We start from the raw sequence: 26,708 nt of genomic DNA, 5'->3' as shown, positions 1-26,708 counted from the left end.
GCTTTTTATGGCTTCAAAGACTTTTTATGTCTTCAAAGACTGTAGAGTCTATGAGGTGGCATCATGATGGGTGAACCGATGATGGATTATTAAGGCATCCTGCAGATTGTTTAGCTTGGAAGTCATTTGACCAAAAATTTCCAAGTTTTGTAAGAGATCCCCGGAATGTCAGGCTCGGTCTTACATCTGATTGGTTTAATCCTTTTAAAATAATGAGTACTTCTTATAGTACTTGGCCTGTTCTGCTTGTTCCCTACAATTTGCCTCCGTGGATTTGCATGAAACAATCATCCTTTATCTTATCAATGATAATCTCTGGTTAGAAAGGTCCCGATAATAATATTGACATATATTTGCAGCCTCTTATTGAAGAGTTGAAACAAATATGGGTAGGTGTCGAAACATATGATGTCTTTAAGAAGGAGAACTTTAATTTACGTGCAGCTTTATTGTGGATTATTAATGATTTCCCTGCTTATGCATATCTATCTGGTTGGAATACCAAAGGTCGTTATGCTTGTCCTTCTTGTGATGCGCATACATGTTCAAAGTGGTTGTATAATGGAAAAAAAATTCTCTTACATGGGACATCATCGGTGGTTAGGTGAAAATCACAGATTCAGATATCAAAATAATTTGTTTGATGGTACTGAAGAGTTTAGAAAAGCTCCTGAACAAACAATCGGGTCGGATATCTTATCAATGTTGAAACATATGAAGTTCACTTATGGAAAGATGAATCAACCACCAAATACACGTCCGGCAGTAGAGTTGGTCGAATACAGCTCTTTGAAATCACACATACAAAAAAGATGGCTCTCTTATGGCTCCTGAAGCTGCATAAATTATGGTATATTTTCGTACATAAAATTTGCATTATGTTATATTGATAGTATGAAATTGTGTATTTTAAATCATTCTTGAATTTATTCTACGTTCTAAATTGATTATCAGGAAAAATTGAGTGATAAAAGGGTAGAATACAAAGCTATGACTTCATCCCATCCTTCTATTAATGCGGAGGAGATTGAAAATCAAAGTTATTGCTGAAGTTTTCGGTCCTAAAAGATATGGTCAAGTTCGCTGTAAGGGATAATTTGTTACTCCAACCAAATTCTTTGGATACAGCTCGTCTCAGTACATGTCATCACACATACAATCTTCTCAACAATAAGTTATTCGATTAAAACAACAGCTGGGTGAATTTGATGAAAAACTGCTCAAATGAAAGCCGAAGCTGAAACAAAAGAAGCTGTGAGAGAAGCATAGAGAGTAGTGAGAGAAGCATTATTTCAGAGAAAATATGAAGAACTTCAACAACAAATTAAAGCTATGAAGCAGATGATGCATCATAATCAAACAAAGAATTCATCATCCTAGGTGTTTTCTTAGCTTAATGCTTACTTTATGTTATTGAAAAATGTTGAACTACATTATATTTAACTTCAATGTTTGTAAACTTCGATTTATTTATGTTTTTATGTATTATTACTTAATTTGAATCTTAATTAAATTTACTATAAGTTGTTTATTGTTACAGGTTAAATTTAGGTAATACAAAATACGAAAAAGATATGTTAAAATTAGTTTCGATTAGCGGCATTTTAGGGGGAAAACGCCGCTAATGGAGTGCATATATACCGTCATTTTTACGATTAAATGCCGCTAAATGACCAACTTATTTCGGCGTTTTTGACTACAAACGCCGCAAAATATTTATTCTATTGTGACGTTTGTGGTCACAAACACCGCTAAATATCGAATATGTTTTTGCAAAACGCCTATAAATATCAAACATATTGCGGCATTTGTATTCTAAATGCCGCAATATAACATGACCTTTAGTGGCGTTTGTATACTCAAACGCCGCTAAATAACCTTACTTTTAGCGGCATTTATAAGTAGAAAACGTCGCTAACAATTGCGGCGTTTTTTTTATGCGCTGACAGCGCTTTTAAACGCCGCTATAGGACAAAAAAAAGTCGCTATAGACCACTTATGTTGTAGTGCATTTTCAAATCCTCATAATTGTAATTCACATATTATTTTTTTTTTTAAAAAGAAAACCAGCTTATGACCTTCTAGAAGGCCATGGTAACCGAATTTGAGAAGGATTTGTGGTCAATCTCTTCATATTTATTATATTTTTTCATAACTTATGCTTTATTTTATTTTAATTTTAAATTTTTCTATAAAGTCTAATACTCCATTGAGATGATCTGATTCGAATATCGAGAACACGTTAATCACAAAAGTGATCTAGAATAAAATTAGACCTAAATTCATGTGCCTAATCTTTTTATTTATTAAAAAATATCATACAATCAAAATAAAAATGCATAAACATGCATAATACAAGCCAACATAGTCCAATTCATCACAATAATGTATTTAGGCCATTAACTTAACCAATTTTATTAACAAGGACAAAATCATCATTTTACACTCAATATTTAAAAAAAGATATAAAACCTTGTTTTAAGTTTATCAATCATTTTATACCTATTTGAAATAGTAGTACATAAAATTTCAATTAAAAGAGAGTTATATTTTAATGTGAATTGCAAAAACAAGCTTTTAAGGACTAAATTAAAAAAAGTGAACTAATTTTAGTACTTAATTTAAAACTGTACTTAATTTAAAAATGAAAAATACTGGTTTAATCATGAAATTGTAGTCCAAATATGTTTACTAGTGAGTTCAAAGTCATTTGAATTAAAATTGATCTACAATTACACTTTTAAAATCAAGGGACTTTATAAAGATAGCAAAACTCATTTTTAAACACCAAATTGCAGCAAGTACATATAGTATTGACCCTATCAATATAGGCACTACTGTATGATTATCCGTACTCAAACAGCCTAATCATGCTTCTAACATAATGTTAAAACATCAAACACATAAAAATACACTTGTATGTTGATTTTGACATCCGAAAAACATATTAGATCAAAACCTATATCATATAGTTCATTTTAGGCCGGTTTGCATATATATTAGATCAAATCCATGCATTTTAACTCATCACACTATAACATAACTTTCCTTAACAGCACAAACTAAACAACCTCAGTGGTTATGGGATCTGTTATTATCTCTTGAGGTCTCAGGTTCAAGCACCGTATATGTATGGGTATGAGTGTTCATTGTTAAAGGATCATAATTTGAATGTTTCAATTTTATCCCTTAACTTTTGAATGAATTTCGGAGGCTTTATTGAAATGTTCAAAAGTTTTGGGGACCAATATAAAATGAGGATCATAGTTTGGGGATTAATTTGAAATGTCCAAAAGTTTGGGGATCAATATAGAATATGATTCATATTTTGGGATGAAATTGAAATCTTTAAAAGTTTAAGAACTAATTTAAAATTAGGGTCATAGTTTGGGATTGTATGGTGTAATTAACTCAAATAATTATAATAAAAATATTTAAATATATTTAAAATTATATATTTTGTGAATTATTTTTTATCAATAAAGTGTTTATAAGATATTATTTGTTAGAAATACTCAATAATTTGATAATGAATGTCATTGTAGTTGTCGTATTCGAACTCAAAACCTTTAAGTATAATAATTTTTCCTTTTAACACCTCATAATTAAGAAATTCACTATCCATTAGTAGAGCCTCCGATAACACGAAACATGTCTAAATATGTGAATGAATTTAGATTTTGGTTTGATGATCATTTCTTTGTTGGAGGTATAGGTTGTAAATGAAATTCACAATCCATTAGTAGAGCCTCCGATAACACCTCATAATTATTACAAATTGGTATAGGTTGTAGCGGAAGAAGAGAGAGAGAGAGAGCTAGGAATAGTTGGAGGTATCCATTTCCAAAGGAGTAGTAGCTTCCCCAGATTCCGAAACCAAGTTGACAAGAAAATCGAAAAGGTCAGTAGCCATAACAGCAGAGGCAACATCCTCTTTGTTAAGCGTCCTCCTCTTCCCTTGCATGGTAACCATCCACGACCTTTGCGTCAGCTCCTTTATGAACAGCTCGCACGCCTTGGAGAACACAATCGGAGACTCCCCGGAGATCATCTTAACGTCCTCACCCGACTTTTTCATTATCTTCTTGATCCTTGCCAAGGGCAACAAATGAGGCCCCGTTTTACCCGATATTCCGCCCGACAGTATGCCCGAATATGTCCCTGCCTGCCTCATATCTACCCTCTGACAAGTGAAGGAGATAAATATTAATGGTGAACCTAATTTATGCTTCAACATGTATATATAGAAATGTGAAGGGGAGAGCACTGTTAATGCATGGAGGCCGGCTAGCTTATTCGGCCGGCAACATCAGTAATAACTGTTGATATATGGGCAAGCCCTATAAAGATATCTAACCCTATTTTGTCTACTATTCAATGATTTATTTATAAAATAATTTAGGGTTTCGTCTCAGTATCTGAATCAAACATCATCATCTTGAAGTGCTATGGTATTCAACTCTTCTTTTTGTTTTTTTATAGCATATCATTTTATTTTTCGTTACTATTTGTGTTGTATATTATTTTATTGGAGTACTTCGTTTTAGGGTTGTTTAGGACGTCATACGATCAAGGATCCGGTGTCTTTATCCAGTGTTAGTATGCATTTTTCAACCATCTGTAAAGACAAATTGCTACTTTTCGTGTGACGCAAACAAATAGATTTATAAAATAACAAATCTTAACTGATTAATTCTTTTTTATTTGAAGTTGCTTCAAGCTGAAATTGTTCCGTTTCGAGATTTGGTTTTAATATCTAAATACTTGGGATTGGTTCAACGGCTTCAAATCAATTATTACATTTTTTATGGAATAAAAGGGATTGCGGTGAGTTTAGGTGGTCTATTTTTTTTATCTGGGTGGAGATTCGTAATATGTGGTAGATCGACCATTGTTTGATGTCAAAATATTCTATCCCAACAAGGAGGTAGAATAAAGGAGAATAAGGGTGAGGTGATTTTACACAGGTTGCATCTCGTCTCTCGATCATACTCAAGAGGTTTTATAGTAATCCTTAGTGTGTGTTAATTGTAGGGTCATAATTAGGGATGGATCAAAGGGATAGCAAGTGGGGGTTTTAGAATTTTATAAGTTCGCATCCTGCTAAAATTTTAGAAGTTTGTCCCCTGGCTCAAGATCATGCGTTCGTCCCTAATCATAATGTCTACATGAAGGCTAGCAAGCTAAGTGGTTATTGTTAGATAGCGGTAAATCTGGCTTTGGTAGGTCACAGGGACATGTTAAAGGTAACTTCAATTAGTCACGGCTTCTTAAGGGATGTTAGATATTTGAGGTCCTTCCTTTGAAAATGTTCTTTCTATGACTCTCGGAGTTCCTCAAGTGTTGGAGATGCTTTTGAGTCCTCCAAAGGCTATAAGGGACGGAAGAGGTAAGTGGAGGACCTTTGGTAGGGGTAAAACATTTGTCTCCCTTAGTCAAGGGAATATCATAAAGTGGTTTAACCCAAGACTTAACCATTGTAGCGTTACTAAACTTTAATAGGCTTTTTTTGGAAAATATTTCAATGATTGCTTCTTAAACGGCTCGGAGGCTTAAATGTATGATCTCTTGAGTTTGACACGGTGGAGTGGTGCATTGTTTCGACTGTTGAGGATATATCGTTTCATTCTATTATACAAGGAGGATTTAGGGGTGGAGTCACAAATCCTCTAGTGTTGTTGTTTTCGTTTTGCCAGATTTATTTGTGATTTGCATTTGAGTTTGCTTTTTCTGTAGGAAGAAAAAGAATATTGCGTGACCTGTCAAGAATAAAGAGGAGAAGATAGTGGCGAATCGTCAACGAACAACGGATGGTGGTATTTTTGAATGCACAACTCGCCAACTTGAGGCTAAGAATCTGCTGCTTAGCCAGGGTGTCTTGTGGGAGAACCACATGTTTGAGTTTAGCATTCCATCCTGTTCGAATCGTATAAGTGGCCACAAGGATGGCAACGATAGGAATTTGACATGATTTTACCTTTTTCTTTTCATTTTAGAGATCGAGTTTTGCCTTCGTAAGCACATTTTTGTAAGTGAGGTGTTGGATCAATACATAATAGTGTCGACTTAGTTGGCCGGAGCTTTCTAATGGATCCTTATAGGTTATTTCATCTTTGTCGAGAGAAGAAACAGGTGCCCTCAGTAGATGTGTTGTGCAATATCTTTTCTCCCATAGTTGTTGTTCAGCACGATTGCACATGATTTTTATGTTTTACATACATGTCCGAGAATGCGTTTAAGATTGAGAAGTTCATCGATGGTTGGGTCAGCAGACGAAAACTTATTAGAGCGGCTTGAAAGATTTTGGGGGGATTCAATTTTCCTCTCTGGTGGAGCATACTCGATCGGTGAATGTACCAAGGTATCTATCCCAACTTTAAAGAAGGGAGGACTAAAAGCAATTTGTTGAGCTGAAGAAAGGTGGTTGGTTGGATATCCCGGAGATAATATGTTTCTGGAGTGTTTTCAATCGATTTAGGTAGAGTTATTCAAACGGCAGGTTCGACCACCGATTGAACCAAATTCCTCAAAATCAAATTAACCAAACTGTTTTTCTTTAATAGTTAACTAAATAGATTTTTTTTTAAATCATTAATCGAACAAAACAAAGCTTAGATTATTGTACGAGGAAGCATTAAACCTTTTTTATTTTTATATAATTGTATTGAAAATAAAATATAATTATTTTTATTAATAATTTTAATAATTATATTTTAATATAAATACATTTATATTAATTAAAATGTTTTAAAATTATATATTAATAAACTTGAACGGATACATCCAAAAGAAATAAATACATTCAGATTATTTATTCATATATGTATATATAATTTGATTATATTTACATTTAATATAAAACTTTTAATTCTACAATTCTTTAAAATTGTTCAAAGAGTGAATCTGTGGAAATAAATAGATGATATATTCTCATTATTATTATATGAACAATCTAAATTTTGTTGTCGTATTAGTGTCAAAATGTCTTCTTATTCTAAGAGTTAACAATCAAAATTAATTAAAGGATAGTTATAAAACTCAATTACGGTTTGTTCTCTTTTTCTCTCTTTTTCTCAAACTACTGTTACTCTCTTAGATTTTTCATCTTTGTGATGGGAGATCGATACCTGGTTTGGTATTGATTGTCGACAGTCAGTATTCATTATTTTTTTTTTACTTTATCAAAGCATATCTTTGTTTTTTTTTCTTATTTGTTATTCTTAATAATTTTTTTGCATGAATTCTTCTTTCTTTATGATATGTTTTTCTCTATTTCTATGACACGTTTTTGATTGTTTGATCGTTGTTTTCGTTTATTTTATTGGGGTTGGATTTGACATATCGCTATGATTATCAAGATGACGCTTATTTATTATCATGATGATATTTTTCGCTTTGGACTCTCGGATTGAATTTGGATATACGATTTGCGTTCGTGAATAGTATTTTCACATCGCTCAATTCTAATTTGCGATATGTTAGTGGTCTTTCAAGAGCTTTATTTTCTTTTGTCGTTCGTTTATCAATGCAGTCAGATCTATTTATATTTATTTCTTGTTCGATTTATTTGATTAAGTTTTTTAAACTTTTACTTATATAGTTATTGTCTGATCTTAAGTGACTAATTTTTTTGTATTTAAAAAAATATTCTTATTATATGTTTTGTTTACAATTTTGATTTTTCATTATAATTTGGATATTTTCTATTTTTAATAAAATTAGGATTTTTCTTAAAAAGAAAATTGTCTTCTTGTTCTCTCATTTCTTCAAAATTTCCTATAAACTCTTGATTCTCGTTTCAGCCGGTTGATCTATCTGGGCATTGATTGAATCGTTTGACTGTTTCAGATGCTAGTTCTGCAGCCCTCAACTATTCTCCGATTTCCGAAACAAGGACAGAAATTTAGGAATAGTAGTCCTGTCAGAGTGCAGAATTCATTATCGAGCCATAACTTGTTCTATGAACTTTCGGCTATCGACTCTGTATATACAGTTCATGCATTAAAATCGTGCACTGTATCGAGGAACTTAGAATTGGGGTTTTGCATTCACGCCGTTGTATTAAAATCTAGGTTGCAAACGGATGTCTTTGTAAACAACTCTCTTCTTGACATGTACATGGAATGTGGGTGTATAGAATTCGGCAGAAAGATGTTCGATCATATGCCTGAGAGAACCGTGGCATCATGGACAGCAATGATATCAGGTTACTGCCACAATGGGTTAGCTGACGAAGGGATAACCACTTTTATTCAGATACTGGAGAATGAGCTCCCCAATGAATTCACGCTAGCGGCTGCTTTACAAATTGTTTCCGAAAATTGCAATCCTGGATTCATTTGTATTCTACACGGTTACATTACCAAGGGTGGATTTCTAAAGGATAGCTTTTTTCAGAACTCTTTGATTGGCGCATATGCAAAATCTGGGATTTTATCAGAGGCGGTTAAGCTTCTTGAGAGATTTAGTTCCCGAGATGTTGTTTCTTGGACTTCTATTATTTCAGGTTTTGTGCTACGTGGATCCATGCATGAAGCGCTTCTGGTTTTCTTTAGGATGCAAGAAGATGGGGTTGCACCCAACGAGGTGACAATTATGAGCATTTTACATGCATGTTCCTTCATTGGACGACTAAGGATATTGCAATGGGTTCATGGCTTGGTTTCAAAATTGGGGTGGCATCAACATGAACTTGTATTGGATTCTATAGCTGAGACGTACTTAACTAATGGGCACTTCACTGAAGGAATACAACTATTTTCTGGATTTTGTTTCAATGGGGAGGACGGTATCTTACCCCGGAGACGATGGTCGCTCTCTTGCAGTGTTGTGGTCATTCCAATAATTTGAAATTGGGGAAACAACTCCATGGCTACGTAATCAAGCATGGGTTTTCTTCTTGCATCATGCAGAATTCTCTGATCAACATGTACGCAGAGAATGTGCAAAGTGAATCAGTCTTTCAAGTCTTTGCAAGGATGAACGTGAGAGACATAGTTTCTTGGAATTCATTGATTAGATGTCTCATCAAGAATGATGACTTCCATGAGGCATTAAACCTACTTAAAGATATTCACTGCTATGGTGGAGAGATGCGTCCAGATTTTATCACCATGTTGACATTAATTCAAGGTTGTTCAAACTCGGCATCATTCATGCCAGGGCAAGTTATTCATGGGTATATAACCAAAGCTGGATTAATATGCGACATCTTCATTCAGAATGCCTTGATAGACATGTATGGAAGATCAGGCAAGTTGGATTTAGCAGAGGAAATCATTGAGGCAATGCCTACAAAAGATTTAGGTTCATGGAATTCATTGATTGCTGCATACGGAATCAATGGAAATGGGAGGCTTGCTCTCCAGGCTTTCGCCAAACTAAATAATTCCAGTCCTCACAAGCCTAATGCTATCACCTTCACCAACATCATTTCTGCATGTTCCCATACAAGATTGTCGAAGAAGGCTATGAAATCTTCAAGAGCATGCAGAAAGAGTATGGAGTGGAACCAAGTATGGAACATTTTGTTTGCATGGTGGATCTATTGGGGAGGTCGGGAAACCTTGAGGAAGCAGAAGCATTTATAGAGGGAATGCCAATAAAACCAAGCAATGATGCATGGTATGCTTTATTGGGTGCTTGTGGATTTCAAGGAAATATATGCACAGCTGAGAGAGCTGCAGAGAAGCTGTCTGAACAGGATCTTGAAGGCATTGTTTGGAGAGTTGCACCATCAAACATATAAGCTTACAGAGGCCAGTGGGATGATGCTGCAAGGGTTAGGGCTCAGCTTAGACAAGTGGAAGGTGTGAAAAAAGCCGGATGGAGCACTGTTGAGGTAGATGGAAAGATATGCAAATTCATGGTAAACGATACAAACCATCCAGAAAGTAAATCCATCTATGCTGCTGTAAGTTCAATGATGAAACATGTAGGAGAATATGTTTTAGAGCAGTTGTAAACGATTAGAGCGCAGAATTCATGAAATATGTAATAATATCAGTACTCCATTATATTATAAGTTCAACCTTCAAAATCTTGAATGAAATTTTCAGTATCCCAGCGCAACAATGAGCACCGCAAAATATGCGTATTGGCAAGAAAAAATTTGGTCCTAAATTCAACTAAAATGATTAAAACATTCACGACAATCTTTCTATCAACTCCCAAGTACCAACAAGCCTAAACTGACAATTATCTGTCATGGAAAATCTTTCATATCAAGGAAGACCTGCACCGCTTGCAGGTCCAGCACCACCATAACCACCACCTCCACGACCAAAGGCTGGCCTCGATCCAGGACCCTGTGAGTTCAGAAGTTAGAAATTATATCAGATTTCTGGTTTTCTAAATTTGACTTCATTGATAACATCAATGCCTCGAGACGACCATCAATATTTTAAGGCCATCTAAAAAAAAGATCATTCAAGCAATCATATGAAAATTGCATCTTTCAAATTGAAAGTGAAACAAGTAGCGTTTGTAATGCACGAATCTTATCGAAAGTAACAATTTCATAAGACACTTGTCTAAGCTGATAACAGTATTTCAATCATATTGGCAATTATCTCAAGCAACAACATATATCCTCCAATAAAAGGAATAGAAAAAGGCAATCTGTGCAACTAATTGAATCAAATGATAAAAAGGAACATTATAAGTAACAGTCGGGCATGATATATGTAGAAAGAATAAAGTTGGAAATTTTATCAAAGCAACATTACCTTAAATGAAGGCTGATAGTCAGCAGGAGCTCCTCCTTTGTCACCAAAATCACTTCCTCCTCGTGGAGCTCCACGGTATCCATCTCTGTCACCAAATCTCCTCTCACCATCACCAAAGCGTGGTGGACCACTGATTCATAACCAACAGAATATTAGCAAAGCAAGAACTTTACACCAAACTCAATATGCAGGGAAAAAATACTAAATGAAGGAGCAAAGAACCCAAAGCTATTACCGTAGTCGATCACCAGAAGGTCCCATAGGACGGCCAGGAGGCTTAGCTTGCTTTTTCAAAGTAGCGGGCACGATCTCAGAAGGGAGATTCAGGTAAGTCCTTAAGAACTCAATGCCATCATTGGTAAGGTACCAGTAATAATGCATCCAAGCGAAAGTTTCACGCACGTATTCCTTAGATTTGAAGCTTTGCATCAGCTTTATTACTTGAAGATTCGGAACATCGATTTCTGGGTGCTTAGCCAAGTTGTAATCTTTCTTTGCATAGCAAACACCCTCTGTTTTTACAACAAAGAAAACAGATTAAAATCCAAATATAACGAAGGAAATTCGAAATGGATATGGATATGGGATTTTTTTTATTTGATTTAGTTACCTTGGAAGAGGTACTTGGAGATCTCGCGGCGGTTCTTCTCTGGGATAATCTGGAATCAAGAAAGCAAAAACATTATAGCTATTCTCTTGCAAATAATTTTCTCAGAAACCAAACAGAAAAATCGAAAGCGAAAGAAAGTACCATGGTTGCTGTGAGATAACAGGAGGCGGCAAAGATAGTGTAGTATAGAGGAGGTTTTGTTTCCCTCTGCTTTATCACAAATGACAGAAGAACCCTAACGTAGGTTTTTGTGTTGCTTTTATTAATTGGCGATGGGTTTTATTTTGGGCTCTTATGCCTAAAATTGAAATAGCGAGCTCAAAGGTCCACAACTATGACCTAAACTAATCGGAAGAGCAATTTATTTTAATGTAAGATATTTCTAAAATGGTTAAACCACACCCAAGGTCCCTTAATTATAAGTTTGATTATAAGCATGTCAATTTTACTTTGTCATTAGATATTATAGTTAATAGTGACGTGTCTGGTATAATAATGGTTTTAGTCATTAAAGTTTATACAGTTTATCAACTTGGTCTTGACCTGAAATAATATAATAAACTTAACAATATATATTTAAAATTTTCATCGTTTTAGTCTTTATTCTCTTAAGTCACTTGTTTTCCCCCAAAGAATCTTGATAGGCTTCAGAGTGCAACACCTAAGGTTTCTGCTCCAACTCAGTCTTCCAGGGGTCAAGGACCCAATAAAGCACAGCCTGGTGCTTTCAGACAATCTTGTGGCCAATCTTCTATGGCTACTTGGTAGGAATCGGAAGTTCTAACTCATGTGTATAATGTCCAAAACTGAGAAGGTGAGAATGCTACGGATGTGATAACATGTACTTTTGAATAATATTCTCGTCCTACTTTTACAGCGAGGGATCCTAGAGCTACCCATTCATTCACATGCACTACATTAATTAAAGAATTCAAGTTAGTTCTTGAGCCAACTAAATTCTAGATTATAGCTACAAATCCTTTAAGGGATAGTGTATTAGTAAACTGAGTTTGCAAGAGAAGTCCTTTAATGATTTACGGTAGTAAATTCTCTGTTGATCTTATGGAATTACCTTTCCATGAATTCAATCTTACTCTCGGGCTCGATTGGTTAGGTGAACATCAAGAATGGGTTGATCGTGAAAACAAAAGGATATTTATGTTCGGTATGGGTCAGAATAGTAATATTGTGACAGGTGAGAAGAGTAATTGTCCAACTTCAGTTATTTCAATTATCAAGGCTGGCAAGATTATTCGAAGAAGGATATGAGATGTCTTTAGCCTGCATCACTGATATTAAGAAATTTAAGCCTAAATTTGAATCAATTCTGACAATGTGTGAATACCATGATGTATTGCCATAAGAATTTCTTATATTATCCCCAGTTCGTGAAGTGGAATTTGGGAGAGAGGTACAGCTAAGGACTACACCGATCTCTATGTTCTCTATTATACGGTTCTGGTCGAACTTACAGGGTTGAAGGCTCGACTTCAAAAAATTTTAGACCAATGTTTTATACGACCTAATATATCGCACAGGGGAGTTTAAATCTCTTTGTGAAAAAGAAAAAAGATTCGATGAAAATTTGCATCAATTATCGTCAACTCAATAAACTTATAAGAGTTCTTGAATTGGATTGAGCAATTTGACGTAAAATTGTGAGGGTTGCTTGAAAAGAGGGGAAAGCTCCATCACAACAGAGACGAATTAAATCAATTTATATATATATATATATATATATATATATATATATATATATATATATATATATATATATATATATATATATATATATATATATAACTGTTTCTCTTTCACATTAACAGTGAGCAAAAATACATCATACCAACTCAACTCCCGATTCAAGTAAAGCAGGTAATTAGTTGGTAAACGCACACACAGTTTTTGTTATTGAAATCATGTTTATTGTCGTAATTTATTCAAGTTAAAAGATTACAAAATAACAAATTTAATGAATGGCCATTAGGAAACATCTTTTGATTTACAGTCATTGAAATAGAAGCCGTACAAAGTGATTATGACTTTGTTAATGGCCGACCAAAGGTATTAGGGCTCATCTACACCCATCAACTTTTAGGATTAATGCAGAGAAAATGTAAAATGTTGCAGAAAACTGGGTCCTATTCTATAATTATTCAAATTAAAACTTTGGGTTTTAATTCAGAATGTCTCCCATTGATTTCTCAATATGCCTTTGTTACTGCATGACTTGAAGCTACGAATAAGAATGGACCGAGGGAATGTTCGCGGTCTAAAAAATTTTAAATTCTTATATAATTTAGATATTTTTTTATTGATAATAAGTTTAAGTCTCTAAAATTTTATAAATTCATCTTCAAACATAAAATCTTATGTCTATCCTTAACTATATATATGTCAAGTATATAAACTTTTATGTTGTGTTTAACGTATTTTTCTTGAGTGTCTCATCATGTCTTATTTTTCTAAAGCTATGTTATCAAAACTCTAAAATAATCCAGGAACTTCCATATTTTATGCATGTAGAGAGATCGCTATCGTTTAGTATAGAATATTTGGGCAGTCATGATCAGTGCAAATTTTTCTTGTCATATATAAAATTTATCAAGCTTTAATTTACATTTTTACAGTTGAGAAAGACATGTAAACAATCTTAATTTAAAAGTAGATGTAGTTCCTGTTGCGGAAGACGGCTATCGGATAGAGCAAAAATGCAACTGATAATTTGAGAAAATAAAAATTGAAGATAAAAGAGACAAAATTTACGTGGAAAACCCCTAAATAATATAGGGTAAAAACCACAGGCAACGGTAGAAGAATTTCACTATGAGAAAAATAGGAATTACAACCTCTCTCGATCTACCAAGGAGAAAACAATGATAATTCTCTCTTGATAAAAAAGAGAAAACAACTCTTCAAGAAACTCTCTAAATTCTCTATAGTATTGGAAGAAAGCTAGAATGCTTTGGGATGGTTTTGAAGCTAAATGAGCTAGGGTATTTATAGTTGAAGCTTTAAGGACTAATTTGTAAATACCCTAAATTAAAATGACTAGAATTGAGATTTAACCATTGTCCAAATTCAACTAATTTAGTTGCAAAATTTGACAATTATATTCGGTGCATAAATGTGCACTTTCGGTGCACCCCATGTTTCTGACTTTTAACAATCTCCCACTTGAAGATTTGATTGGAACAATCATATCTTCACACCATTCTTTCTACCTTGTACCATCATGTTGCTTACGTCTCTGACAGGCCACACGAGGATCGACACCAAGTAAATTTATTAGCATTGACCTTTGTCATGAAATATGCTATGTTGTCTTTGGTATGGATCTTCTGCATATCCATTGTTCCTTCTTCCACCTTTTCATGAATGAAGTGGTACTGAACTCGTATGTGTTTTGTCCTTGAATGAAATGTTGGATTCCTTGCTAATGCAAGGTGCTTTGACTGTCACAAAAAAGAGAAACATTCTCTTGATTGTGCCCAAGCTCCTCCAATAACATCTTCAACCAAATTGCTTCTTTACTGGCTTGTGTAGTTGCTACATATTCTGCCTTTGTTGTGGATGTAACCACAACTGACTGTAATTTTGAAACCCAGCTTACAGCTCCACCAGCAACTTTGAACACATATCCTGTAGTAGATTTGCTTTTATCCAAATCCCCTACATAGTCAGAATCTACATACCCATTGATTAGTAAACTTGATCCTCCGTAACATAATGTAACATTTGAGGTCCCTTTGATGTATCTCAAGACCCTTTTTACTGTATTCCAATACTCTTTGCCTGGATTCGCCATGTACCGACTAACCACTCCCACTGTTTGTGCAATGTCTGGTCTTGTGCATATCATAGTGAACATTAAACTTCCCACTGCCGATGCATACGGTACTCGAGACATCTTCATCCTCTCTTGTTCACTGCTAGGACTCATACTGGAGGATAATTTGAAGTTAATAGGAAGAGGGGTAGAAATTGGCTTACAATCTTGCATGTTGAATCGTGACAAGATCTTCTTCAAGTAATTCTTTTGTGAAAGCCAAATCTTCCTATTACTTCTGTCTCAGTGAATTTGTATCCCTAGAATCTTGTTTGTTGATCCCAAGTCCTTCATTTCAAATTCCCTAGCCAGTTGTGCCTTTAATTCTTTAATATGATCTTTGTTGGGTCCTGCAACCAACATGTCATCCACATACAACAGCAATATAACAAAATCGTTATCACCAGACCTCTTGAAATAAGCACAAGGGTCTGCATTAAGTTTGTTGTATCCAAGGCACATAATGAAGGAATCAAATCTCTTATACCAACACCTCGGCGCCTGCTTTAGACCGTACAGAGATTTTTTCAACCTGCAAACCAAGTTCTTCTTTTCTTCTTCTTCAAAACCTTCAGGCTGGAGCATATAAATCTCTTCTTCAAGATTTCCATGAAGAAAAACTGTTTTAACATCTAGCTTCTCTAGATGTAAGTTCAATGTAACACACATTGCCAAAACTACACGAACTGTTGTTAGTCGAACCACAGGAGAAAATATTTCATTGAAATCAATACCTTCTTTTTGAGCATATCCTTTGACCATCAGTCTTGCACGATACCTCTCAACTTGATCATCACCATTTCGCTTGATTTTGAAGACCCATTTGTTACCAATTGGCCTCCTTCCTTGTGGTAGTTACACAAGGTCCCATGTATTATTTTTATGAAGGGCTTCGATTTCTTCTTGCATCGCCATCATCCACAGTGAAGCATCTGAGTTGTTTATTGCCTCATGGAATGTTGATGGCTCACCGTCCTCTGTTAAAAGGCAGTACGCAATATTACCTTCTATAATATAATCTGAGTGTCAATTGGGACGTCTTCTCACACGATCTGATTGACGAGTTGTTGGAGCTTTAGAAATCTCTGGTTCTTGTTCATCTTGTGCTGGTTCTGCTTCAGAAGAATCTCCTTGTTCAAACTCCTTTTCTACATGTATCTGTGTAGTCTCTGACTTTTCAGCACTATCATCGTCTTCTTTTCTTTGTAGCTTATATTCTACAAAGATAACATCTCTGCTAATGATCACTTTGCGGGCAGTGGGATCCCACAAGCGATACCCCTTTACTCCATCAGCATACCCCAAGAATTTACATTTCCTTGATTTTGGATCCAGCTTTGAAATTTCTTGGGAGTTGTACATCACGTACACAATACTTCCAAATACATGGAGGTTTGAATAATCAGCTGGTTTACCAGTCCACATTTCCATTGGTGTCTTCAGCTCTATTGCAGTTGATGGAGCTCGATTAACCAAATAACAGACGGTATTGACTGCTTCTGCCCAGAATGATTTTTCTAGGCCTGCATCCCTAAACATTGCTCTTGTTCTTTCTAACAAGGTTCTGTTCATTCGCTTCGCCACTCCATTTTGTTGAGGAGTGTTCGCCACTGTGAACTGTCTTTTGATGCCTTCTTTCCTGCAAAAGTCATCAAATTCTTCACTTGTGTATTCTCCTCCATTATCTGTTCTGAAACACTTGATCTTATTTCCAGAATCAAGTTCCACCCGCACTTTGAAGTTTTTGAAAGTTGAAAACACATCTGACTTCTTCTTAATAGGGTACACCCAACATCTCCTGGAGTAGTCATCAATAAATGAGACAAAGTATTTTGCTCCGCCTAGGGATGTAACTGGTGCTTGCCATACGTCAGAGTGAACCAATTCTAGAACATTTTTGCCTCTAGAATTTGATTTGTTGAATTTCAACTGGTGCTGCTTACTTGTTATGCAATGCTCACACAAAGGAAGTGTTACCTTTGTTAAGCCTAGAAGTAGTTTTTGCTCCACAAGGACTTGCATTCCTTGTTCTGACATGTGTCCAAGTTTCTGTTTCCATAACATTGCAAAATCTGAACTACATGAGGCAACAGAGGCTTCTACATCTAGCAAAGTCTCTCCCTTCAGCATGTACAAGTTTGCTGCTATCTTTTTGCCTTTCAGCACCACAAGCGCTCTACGGAACACCTTCATGATTCCTTTCAGTGTTTCAATCTTGCTTGCATTATTATCCAACAATCCGTAGGATAATAAATTTTTCTTCAGGCCTTTCACGTGCTGCACATCTCGAACAACTTTAATTGTTCCATCATACATCTTCAATTTGATGGTTCCCACGCCAACGATCTCCAAGGCATTATCATTGCAACTATACACAGATCCTCCTGAGACAGGTTCATAATGATGGAATCATTCTCTTCTTGAGGTCATGTGATATGTTTCTCCATAATCAATGAGCCATATATCTGCAAATCTTTTTCTGCCTTCCACGGTGGTTGACGCTTCACAGCATAGAGCATCTCCATCATCTGAAGTGTTTGCGGTATTGCCTTGTGGATTGGAGTTTTTATTTAGACTCCAACAATCCTTCTTCAAGTGACCCTTCTTTCCACAGTTGTAGCACTTTAAATTCTTCTTGCTCCTCGACTTCGATCTACCATGTTTGTGACTGCTGCTTTGGCCACGTTCTGTTGATCTCCCTCTCATCGTTATCATCGTTGTCAATGCTTCTGCTTGTTGCATATTTACTTGTCTGTCTTCCTTGTTCTTGCGCCGATTTTCTTCTTGTAGAACAGCAGCTGCAACGTCATCGAAGACTAGACTAGTGACATTACTGTTTGTTAAGTTGATGATGAGTTGATCATACAAATCCGGTAGACTTTGAAGTAGAAGTTCAGCACGTTCTTGTTCTCCTATTTTACAACTTAAGGATGTAAGCTGAGAAAATAAAGTGTTCAGTGTATTTAAGTGTTCTGTCACTGAAGTAGATTCTGGCATACGGAGTGTGTACAATTTTCTCTTAAGGAAAATTTTATTGTGCAACGATGTGGCCTCGTACAGTTTGGTGAGATGATCCCATATCTCCTTAGTTGTCTTCTTCTCCTCGATGCTTGACAATACTTCATCTGCTAATGCTAGATGAAAGTTTACCATAGTATTCCCGTCCATTTCGATCCATTTGTTGTCATCTGTGAAATCTACCAGCCTTTCACTGATAGCTGCTAGACACCCATCTTTCCTCAGGATGGCCTTCATCTTCAATTTCCACAATGAGAAATTTCTCCCATTGAATTTTTCAATATCAAATTTCGTTGCCATAGCTTCTTTTACGGATAGCTCCCACTATTTCACTATCGTGAATAGTTCTCTGGAACCTGCAAAGAATGGGTAATACCTTCTTACTTTCTTATGTTGGAGGATCCACCTTTTGGTGGTAACCACAAAGACAATAAGCAGATATTACACACTCTAATCTAGCTCTGATACCAATTGTTGCGGAAGACGGCTATCGGATAGAGAAAAAATGCAACTGATAATTTGAGAAAATAAAAATTGAAGATAAAAGAGACACAAAATTTACGTGGAAAACCCCTAAATAATATAGGGTAAAAACCACGGGCAACGGTAGAAGAATTTCACTATGAAAAAAATAGGAATTACAACATCTCTTGATCTACCAAGGAGAAAACAATTATAATTCTCTCTTGATAAAAAAGAGAAAACAACTCTTCAAGAAACTCTCTAAATTCTCTATAGTATTGGAAGAAAGCTAGAATGCTTTGGGATGGTTTTGAAGCTAAATGACCTAGGGTATTTATAGTTGAAGCTTTAAGGACTAATTTGTAAATACCCTAAATTACAATGACTAGAATTGAGATTTAACCATTGTCCAAATTCAACTAATTTAGTTACAAAATTTGACAATTATATTCGGTGCACCCCATGTTTCCGACTTTTAACAGTTCCCCATCCACACATATTGAGTAGCGTTGATGAGATTAAATGAATGGTAGCAGTAGTAGGCGATTCATTTCTTTTGATTTTGATGGAGAATTATAACAAGTGATGGATCAGTCTTTAACCGGTGTTGAAGTATTTTGTCTCCATATATAATAAAGTAAAAAAGAGATAAATGAGGATGAGATGGTTCCATCCCAATTCCATCCCTTCTCTCAGTCCTAATAATGAGGTTTTATAATGAGTCTTAGAAGTGTTAGACATAGAACTTTTATGGCTATTTGTAAACCAATCGACTAAGTAAATATGATCAGCTGACGAAAGATTTGACTTTGGTAGGTCACATAGACCTGTAAGAGGTCATGTCAATAGGTCATAGCTTCACCAGGGATGTTAAGCATTCAACATCTTTTTTTTAAAGATGTTGTTGTTGTTTAAAGATACTCTCTATGTTTTCCGGAGTTCCTTAAATGTACTTGTAGGTTATCCAAAGGGCAAGTGATATGCATAGTACTTTAACGGGTACACCGATTAGTATTTTTTCAGAATCATAAAATATTTAACATTCAAAAGAATGGCAAGCTTGCCAACTTGGTGTAATTCAGGCAAATTAATAAGTAATTAGAATGATCTCATTAGCATCAAACCGTTTTCCTTTTGCTGATACATTGCTTTTTTTATTCTTTTCCTTTCTATTTTCAAACACCAAGAAGAAGGAGGAGGAAGAATATGATGCATACTTATGTATGTTGCAGTCCCTCACATTTCAAAACCTCTTCACCAAATAAAGTTACAAAAAAGAAAGCAGAAAAGAACAGAAAAAGAAAGCAAAGGTGTGTGTTGGGGGGGTGGGGGAGGCGACATACTTCTTAAATAATTTATAAAGATGTGGGGAATGAAGATAGTGTAGTTCCAATGTTTGATGAAGTTGGTGGCAGTGCTTCCCCTCCGAGTTGTTCCCAGAACATAAAGTTTGAACATTGCTGGGATTCAACCCATTCATTCAACACCAGCTGCTGCTTCTGCAAGCACTCAAGTGTTATTTCTCCTTCCTCTTCAATGCTACATGATTGGACTTCAATAGGTACCCCCAAGTTTTCCATATTCTCCACCAATGGCGGCAGATAAGAGTTGGAATCCATACCCACTGTGAAAGAAGTTGAAGGAGGGAATGCTTGCACTTGATGCTGATTCAGGTTCCAAGTACCCTCAGTGTTTAAATTAGCCGCTTCGTTAAAAAGTTCCCCTCTTACAGTATTACCATGTTGATGAACTTGAACCCCATCAAGTGTATTTGACGTGTCGAACATAAATAATGGGGCAGGAGAAGAAGAAAAGAGGGTTTCTTGATGATTAGGAATTGCCCTTGTCATCAAGTCCTGATTCACCAACTCTAGTTGGTTTGAAACATAATTAATGTGGGAATGCTCAGTAGTAGGAGCAGTGCTGGTTGGGGATGCTGAGGAAGGCTTTCGTATCTTCTTCTTGATCCATGAGTTCCAGTAGTTCTTTATCTCATTGTCTGTCCTTCCAGGCAAGTGGCTTGCAATGTGAGCCCATCTGCAATAATTCTCTCAGACATATCAGAAAACTGAACCCAGAATTGTTACACCATTAATGAAGCTTTAAAAAGTATACCTGTTCCCTACAACCCCATGAAGGCTAATAATCAACTTCTCTTCCTCAGGAGCAAATCTCCCTCTTCTAATGTCAGGCCTCAAATAATTAATCCATCTCAACCGGCAACTTTTGCCACATCTTTGAAGACCTGAAACAATAAAAGCAAAAGAGATCGACGCCTTCATCATCAAAAGGGAAAAAGAAAAAAAAAAGTGATGATCGAAGAGCTGAGAGAGAAAGAGATGGAGACCAGCTTTCTCAGGGACATCACTCCAACACCCATATCCATGAGTGGTGATGTATCGAATGAGCTTTTCATCTTCCTCGGGAGACCAAAGCCCTCTCTTAACCTTCTGTTGGTTGCAGCAAGAATGGTGACCCATGTTTGATTGTTCTATACACTCTATAGAGAAAGCAAAATGATGTTATTTACAAACTAATGATCCATTTTTTATATAATTTTCTTGGGGACTGCAAGAAGTGGAGGCTGAGGCTGTTTCTCACCCCCAATATAAAAGTAAGAGAGGAGTAGAAGACGATGATGTAGCCATTTTCATAGGAGAGGGGACCCCTTTATTTTTCATCTAACCCTAAAACGACATTTCATCGGCTTATTTTCACACAGAAAGAGAGAGAGAGAGAGAGAGAGAGAGAGTAGCCATTTTCTACGTAGAGTTGTAGTATTACGTAACCCATGTTTCACGTACCCTTCATCCATTCAATTCTTTGGCCGGCTGTTTTTACAACCTTTCAAGACCAAAACTCCTCTTACCATTGAAGAATCAATGTGATTTGACGACCAATGGATGCATGACATGTCATGCGAGAAAAATGATTATAACGTACATCTAAAACAGGATTCGATGATGATCATGCGTCATGGTGAAGACAGTGCATGAGAAATATTTAGGGTTCAACAGAAAATAAATAAACCAACACATTTTTTAAATCTTGAGAATAGAGAAGGCAAGAGACCGGATCGGATTTTTGGTCAACTCAATTCGACTCAAGAAATATATACCTTCCATTTGAACTCGATCTGATTCAACCCGAGAAACATATACACTCCATTCGAACTCGACCTTATTGAGAAACTACTAACAATGGTGTATTTACACAGGAAAGGATATTCATTCATATTAGCCAGTACACCTTATTTATAATGCGAGCCTAAGCTCACCAACTTCTATTAACAAACTAACCTCTTCTATTAATAGATTAATCACCTGGCTAACCACACTAACAAAATAATTGTCTACTTACACGTGTATTACATCTCTAACAGCACTCTAACATTCCCCCTACTCTTCTTGCTTCCTTTTCGAAGACAACATAACACTCCCCCTACTTTCTCGACCTTCTTGATGAAAAGATGAACAATTGAATCGAAACTGCTGATGCTTCCTTCCGTTCACTTGAATCGAAAGTGCCGATGCTTCCTTCCGTTCTTCTTGAATCGAAAGTGCCGATGCTTCCTTCCGTTCACTTGAATCGAAAGTGATGCTTTCTTTCGTTCTTCTTATTCACCTTCATTTCTTTCTTCTTCATCCTCTTATACAAGGTTCCTTGACATTTTTTTAGCTGCTAATTATTTTTGACACATCCAACTCAACAATGGCGCTCTCAAATGATTAAGCAAATACATAGTACTGTAATATTCAATGGTAAGTGATCAAGTCAGTTGTTCATCAATGGAAGAAAAAGAAGCTATACTAAACGGAGTAATCTCGATGACCAGTTACCCTCCAGCCTCCGAACGATCACGGTGGTTCTCCACTCAGTTTTTATTCAGTAGATTGTAGAAAACTTCAGGCTTTCTATACTGTGAGATGCACAAGGCCTTCTTTGTCATAACCAACGGAAACGGTCACCGCTGGTAGTCCCAAGAAATTCCCTGCTATCTGATATCGAACTAGGGAAGCTCCATTAATGTAGTCGAGCTCACCGATCTTTAGAGCATCATCGAATATCGTGTATGCAGTCACACCTGTAGTTGGAGCAACAATGACATCTGCCTTGGAAAATATATTCATATGAATCTCCATCAGGTGGGTCCTGATTTTTTTAGCCTTTATGTACTCGTTGCTATCGAAAGCACCGTATACCCTGAGTGCTACTCTTGCATCCCATCCTAACTTGGAAAAATCTAGCTTTTCCAGACAATAACTCAGTGAAGCAGTGCATTCGGAGCCAATGGTCAGATAATGTGCCAGCTGCATCGCCTCTATCTCCGGTATAGTAACCTCTACAGTCTCCCACTTGTAGTGCTCACGAAGCAAGTGCAGAGCATTGGAGCAGCATATTCTGATCTCATCGTTGTTGTGGAAGAGCGACGAAGATACATATTCAGATCAGCAAGAGATTAGTACTGACACGGCATCAAAACCGGCATAAGCAGTCACGATATAGCCAACGAACTCCATGCAGTGGAAGAAAAACAAAGTTAGGACCGTTTGGCGACTGATATCATATTGAGAAACTACTAACAATGGTGTATTTACACAGGAAAGGATATTCATTCATATTAGCCAGTACACCTTATTTATAATGCGAGCCTAAGCTCACCAACTTCTATTAACAGACTAACCTCTTCTATTAACAGATTAATCACCTAGCTAACCATACTAACAAAATAACTGTCTGCTTACACGTGTATTACATCTCTAACAGCACTCTAACAGGCCTGATCTATCCCGAGAAGTATATACTTTCTACTTGATCTGATCTGACTTGAGAAGTATATTTACTCTCCTAAACTTGGTTCAACTTGAACTTTCATAAATATATCTTAAAAAACTATAGAGATATGGGATATTATAGCAATTATCCTTAAATTTATATAAGAAAATTATACTATTATCTCATCTTGAGTTGGGTCGAAGATTTATCACCTTAAACTCGAATCCGACAAGAACTTAATTTTTTTTAAATGACCATTTCAAATTATGTCAGATCAGAATCCATCGATTTTAAGTTAAATTACATTTTTTAGTTGAGAAAGGTTTTAAATTGTTTCTCTTTTCCAACTTAATGTAGGAATAGACATAGGGCATTGGACGACGGTTACACTTTTTGAAATTTCAAATTCTTATATAATTTAAGTATTTCTTTTATGGTTTTTCTATTAAGAGAATATGTATTACATTTTCAAGGCAAACATTAAGATTCGAACTCAAACAAGATGTGACAATATGAATATCATTAATCACTCGACTAATTAATAGATCTCTATGATATTTTCTTTTAAATAATCTAATTTCACATCTCTTAAAATTTTGATAATTTCATCCCCTAAATTTTTAGTATATTTTCTAAAACTTCGCACTCTAATCCTACCTTTCTAAGTATTGATGAGATTAACAATTATGTGTGTGTGTATATATATATATATATATATATATATATGTTTAAACATAATTACAACTAAACAAAGTAATGAAGAAGAAATACAAAAGATTAAAGAGAAACGTCCAAATAAAGAGCGTTCGTGAAGAACAAAGCAAAGAGACGTGGAAATACAAAGTTTATAACAGAAGGGAATGATTGTAATAAAAGACTCAGACAATTTGGAGAGGCTATGAAAATGAAATCCAAAAATTTTTATTTTTCTTCATACTTACTTATTATGGAATAATACATATCAACTGTTCAACACATTACCTCTTTTCTAATTCTTTATTATTTCTATTAATATTCCATTTCTTTATTGTCAATTTTACTAATCTTGATGACGGTTGCATCACGTAATTCATGAATTCCAACTCATGATATATATAATATGATTCCAGACCAACGTGAGAGGGTCTCAATTGTTTCTAAGATTCTCTTCGTTGTAAAATTAATAAATAAATTATACTTTTATTATAAATATTTATTTTTGTGGATGTTTATTATAATTAGAATATATTTTATTATCAAGACTTCAATATTTAATAGGATTAGTAGGGCTTGTTCCATTTCAAAATCCTTACATGTCCAAACACTGCATGAATTTTTATTTTCTTCCCACTACCAAATCATAGATTTCATGTACAATTAATAATTCACTAACTTTCATCACCAAGATCAAGATGTGTAAGTTTTGTCCTATTGGAAACACATACCATTTGTTATTATTTTACTATTGTATGCTATTATTTGATTTTTAATAGTTTAGAATGATTATATAGTAGTATTTATTATCACATGTTTTAATTTGATTTCTAAATACAAATGTTTATTACAAGATTATTTTTAAGTGTCGACTTAATTCGAATATGAACGGATAAATAAAATTTTATGAACCTAATCACACCATGGACTCTTGTATTCAAGCTATTGTCCCCCTCCAATCTACTAAAATCAACATCTTTAAAGCATTAATTTGGAGAAAACCATTCCCTATTTCCTTACATCATTTTGGCTTGGTGATACTTTGATAGGTTCTAATACGTTAAAATTTCATTGTTTTTTTTAATAAATTAGTGTGATTATAAAGTAATATTTGTTTATAATAATTTTTAGTCATTGGTAATACACATATTCTGTAGACGTAACTGTTCAAACCCGAGATCTCTAAGAAGAACAATTTTCCCTTTAACCACCGAGATCCTTTGATGGGTTCAAATATCTTTGTTCATAGTTTCTTTGATCATCCAATAACAAATATAGCTAGGAAACCATAGTGTTAGTTAATAATGTAAATGTGTATTATACTCAATCACGGGGCAGAGTGCAATGTACACAATGAATATATACGGTTGGTTAAGGTGTGGAAAACGTTTTGGTTTTATTTAATCTGATTTTATGTATACGTAGATGGATAAACATTAGTAATATAATAATGAAGAGGGCAAGGGGCTGTTGCTCGATGCAAATCATCTCACCCACATCTGATGTGAAAAAAATGAATGAAAGGAAATTGCATTTGCAAGCCAAGCTTTGAAAAATAATATGCGAATCATTTATATATAAAAAAGACCTTTAGAGGAGGGAGAAGTGGGAAATGATTTAACTTAGCTTTAAGGAGGAGCAATGGGTGTGGCCAAAAATGGACCTACCAATGGGGGATTTAAGAACCGATTAACAATGAGAAAAATATGCCTTTTAAGGCATGGTTGGTTAAGTTATTAACTCATGGATGTAATGTCTCTACTGTAAGTTTTTTTTAAGAAAAAATAGTTACCTTTATTAAAAGTAAAAAATATTTATATATATATATTATAAGTGTTTACAATTATAATCGTAAACTAAACATACAATAAATATATTTTCCTAAAATTATTAACTTGAGAAACTGACCACTAAAGATCATACAATAACCATATGAGGAAAATGTTAAAAACCTAACCAAATAAACTTGAACAAAAGGTATATATGAACATGTCTGACTGCATCGACAAACGAATCAAAAAAGGGAATCAAACTATCAAAAGATCGCCCAAAAATCGCTAATTAGAGTCGAGCGATGTGAGAAAACTATCCACGAACGCAAATTACATATTCAAATATAATTTGAGAGTCCAAAACATGGAAGATCAACATATAACAAATAAGCACAATCTTGATCATTTGTGATAATGTCAAATCCAACCCAGAGAAAAAAGGATGAACAAAAATTACAGTCAAAGGATCGAAAACATGTTAAAATGCAGAGAAAAATATGTCATAAAAATAAAGAAAAACGTGTCATAAAAGCGAAATTATTAAAAATTAAAAAAGACAAAGAAAAATTAAATATCTGATATAAGAAAATAAAGAGAAAATAAGAAATACCGACAATAACAATCAACACAAAAATTAGTGTCACCGTCAATCAACCATAGACGAAGAAAATTTAAATTGCTATTAGAATTTTAAAGGGAAAAGTTTATTAGTTATTTTGTTTAAATATATAATGGGTTTTAATTATAATAAGATAATCTAATTATAAAGTATTTAAATAAACCGATGCAAAATAATTTCAGATATAGTGGCATCGAATATT

At 34.9% G+C, this 26,708-nt stretch overlaps 3 protein-coding genes and 1 pseudogene across 4 annotated transcripts; 1 reads left to right on the top strand and 3 right to left on the bottom strand.

Moving 5' to 3' along the window:
- Positions 1 to 3,817: 3,817 nt before the first annotated feature.
- Positions 3,818 to 4,174, bottom strand: LOC120139983 (nuclear transcription factor Y subunit C-2-like). The gene has a single exon (XM_039155067.1). The coding sequence runs from the start codon at positions 4,172 to 4,174 to the stop codon at positions 3,818 to 3,820; it is 357 nt and encodes a 118-aa protein (XP_039010998.1).
- A 3,614-nt stretch (positions 4,175 to 7,788) lies between these two features.
- LOC120140057 lies at positions 7,789 to 9,999 on the top strand (annotated as a pseudogene).
- Positions 9,993 to 11,595, bottom strand: LOC120140059 (40S ribosomal protein S10-1-like). Its single transcript, XM_039155121.1, has 5 exons — positions 11,479 to 11,595; positions 11,338 to 11,386; positions 10,963 to 11,239; positions 10,728 to 10,857; positions 9,993 to 10,307 (listed from the first exon to the last, which is right to left on the bottom strand). The coding sequence occupies exons 1-5, from the start codon at positions 11,479 to 11,481 to the stop codon at positions 10,224 to 10,226; spliced, it is 543 nt and encodes a 180-aa protein (XP_039011052.1). The 5' UTR covers positions 11,482 to 11,595; the 3' UTR covers positions 9,993 to 10,223.
- Positions 11,596 to 19,995: 8,400 nt separating this feature from the next.
- Positions 19,996 to 23,053, bottom strand: LOC120140058 (transcription factor MYB86-like). 2 transcript variants are annotated; one of them, XM_039155120.1, is made up of 3 exons: positions 22,579 to 23,053; positions 20,762 to 20,869; positions 19,996 to 20,683 (listed from the first exon to the last, which is right to left on the bottom strand). In XM_039155120.1, exons 1-3 carry the CDS (start codon positions 22,593 to 22,595, stop codon positions 20,002 to 20,004), a joined length of 807 nt encoding a protein of 268 aa, XP_039011051.1. In that variant the 5' UTR covers positions 22,596 to 23,053; the 3' UTR covers positions 19,996 to 20,001. The 2 variants fall into 2 exon arrangements, with proteins under 2 accessions (XP_039011051.1, XP_039011050.1); XM_039155119.1 differs by lacking the exon at positions 22,579 to 23,053 and adding an exon at positions 20,994 to 21,221 and having other exon boundaries at positions 20,762 to 20,891.
- Positions 23,054 to 26,708: the final 3,655 nt, after the last annotated feature.

The sequence above is a fragment of the Hibiscus syriacus genome, unplaced genomic scaffold (assembly GCF_006381635.1).
Source record: "Hibiscus syriacus cultivar Baekdansim isolate YM2019G1 unplaced genomic scaffold, ASM638163v2 tig00110777_pilon, whole genome shotgun sequence".
Taxonomy (NCBI): Eukaryota; Viridiplantae; Streptophyta; class Magnoliopsida; order Malvales; family Malvaceae; genus Hibiscus; species Hibiscus syriacus.
The sequence above is the reverse complement of the archived record's forward strand: the minus strand, read 5'-3'. Positions and strand labels throughout refer to the sequence as shown.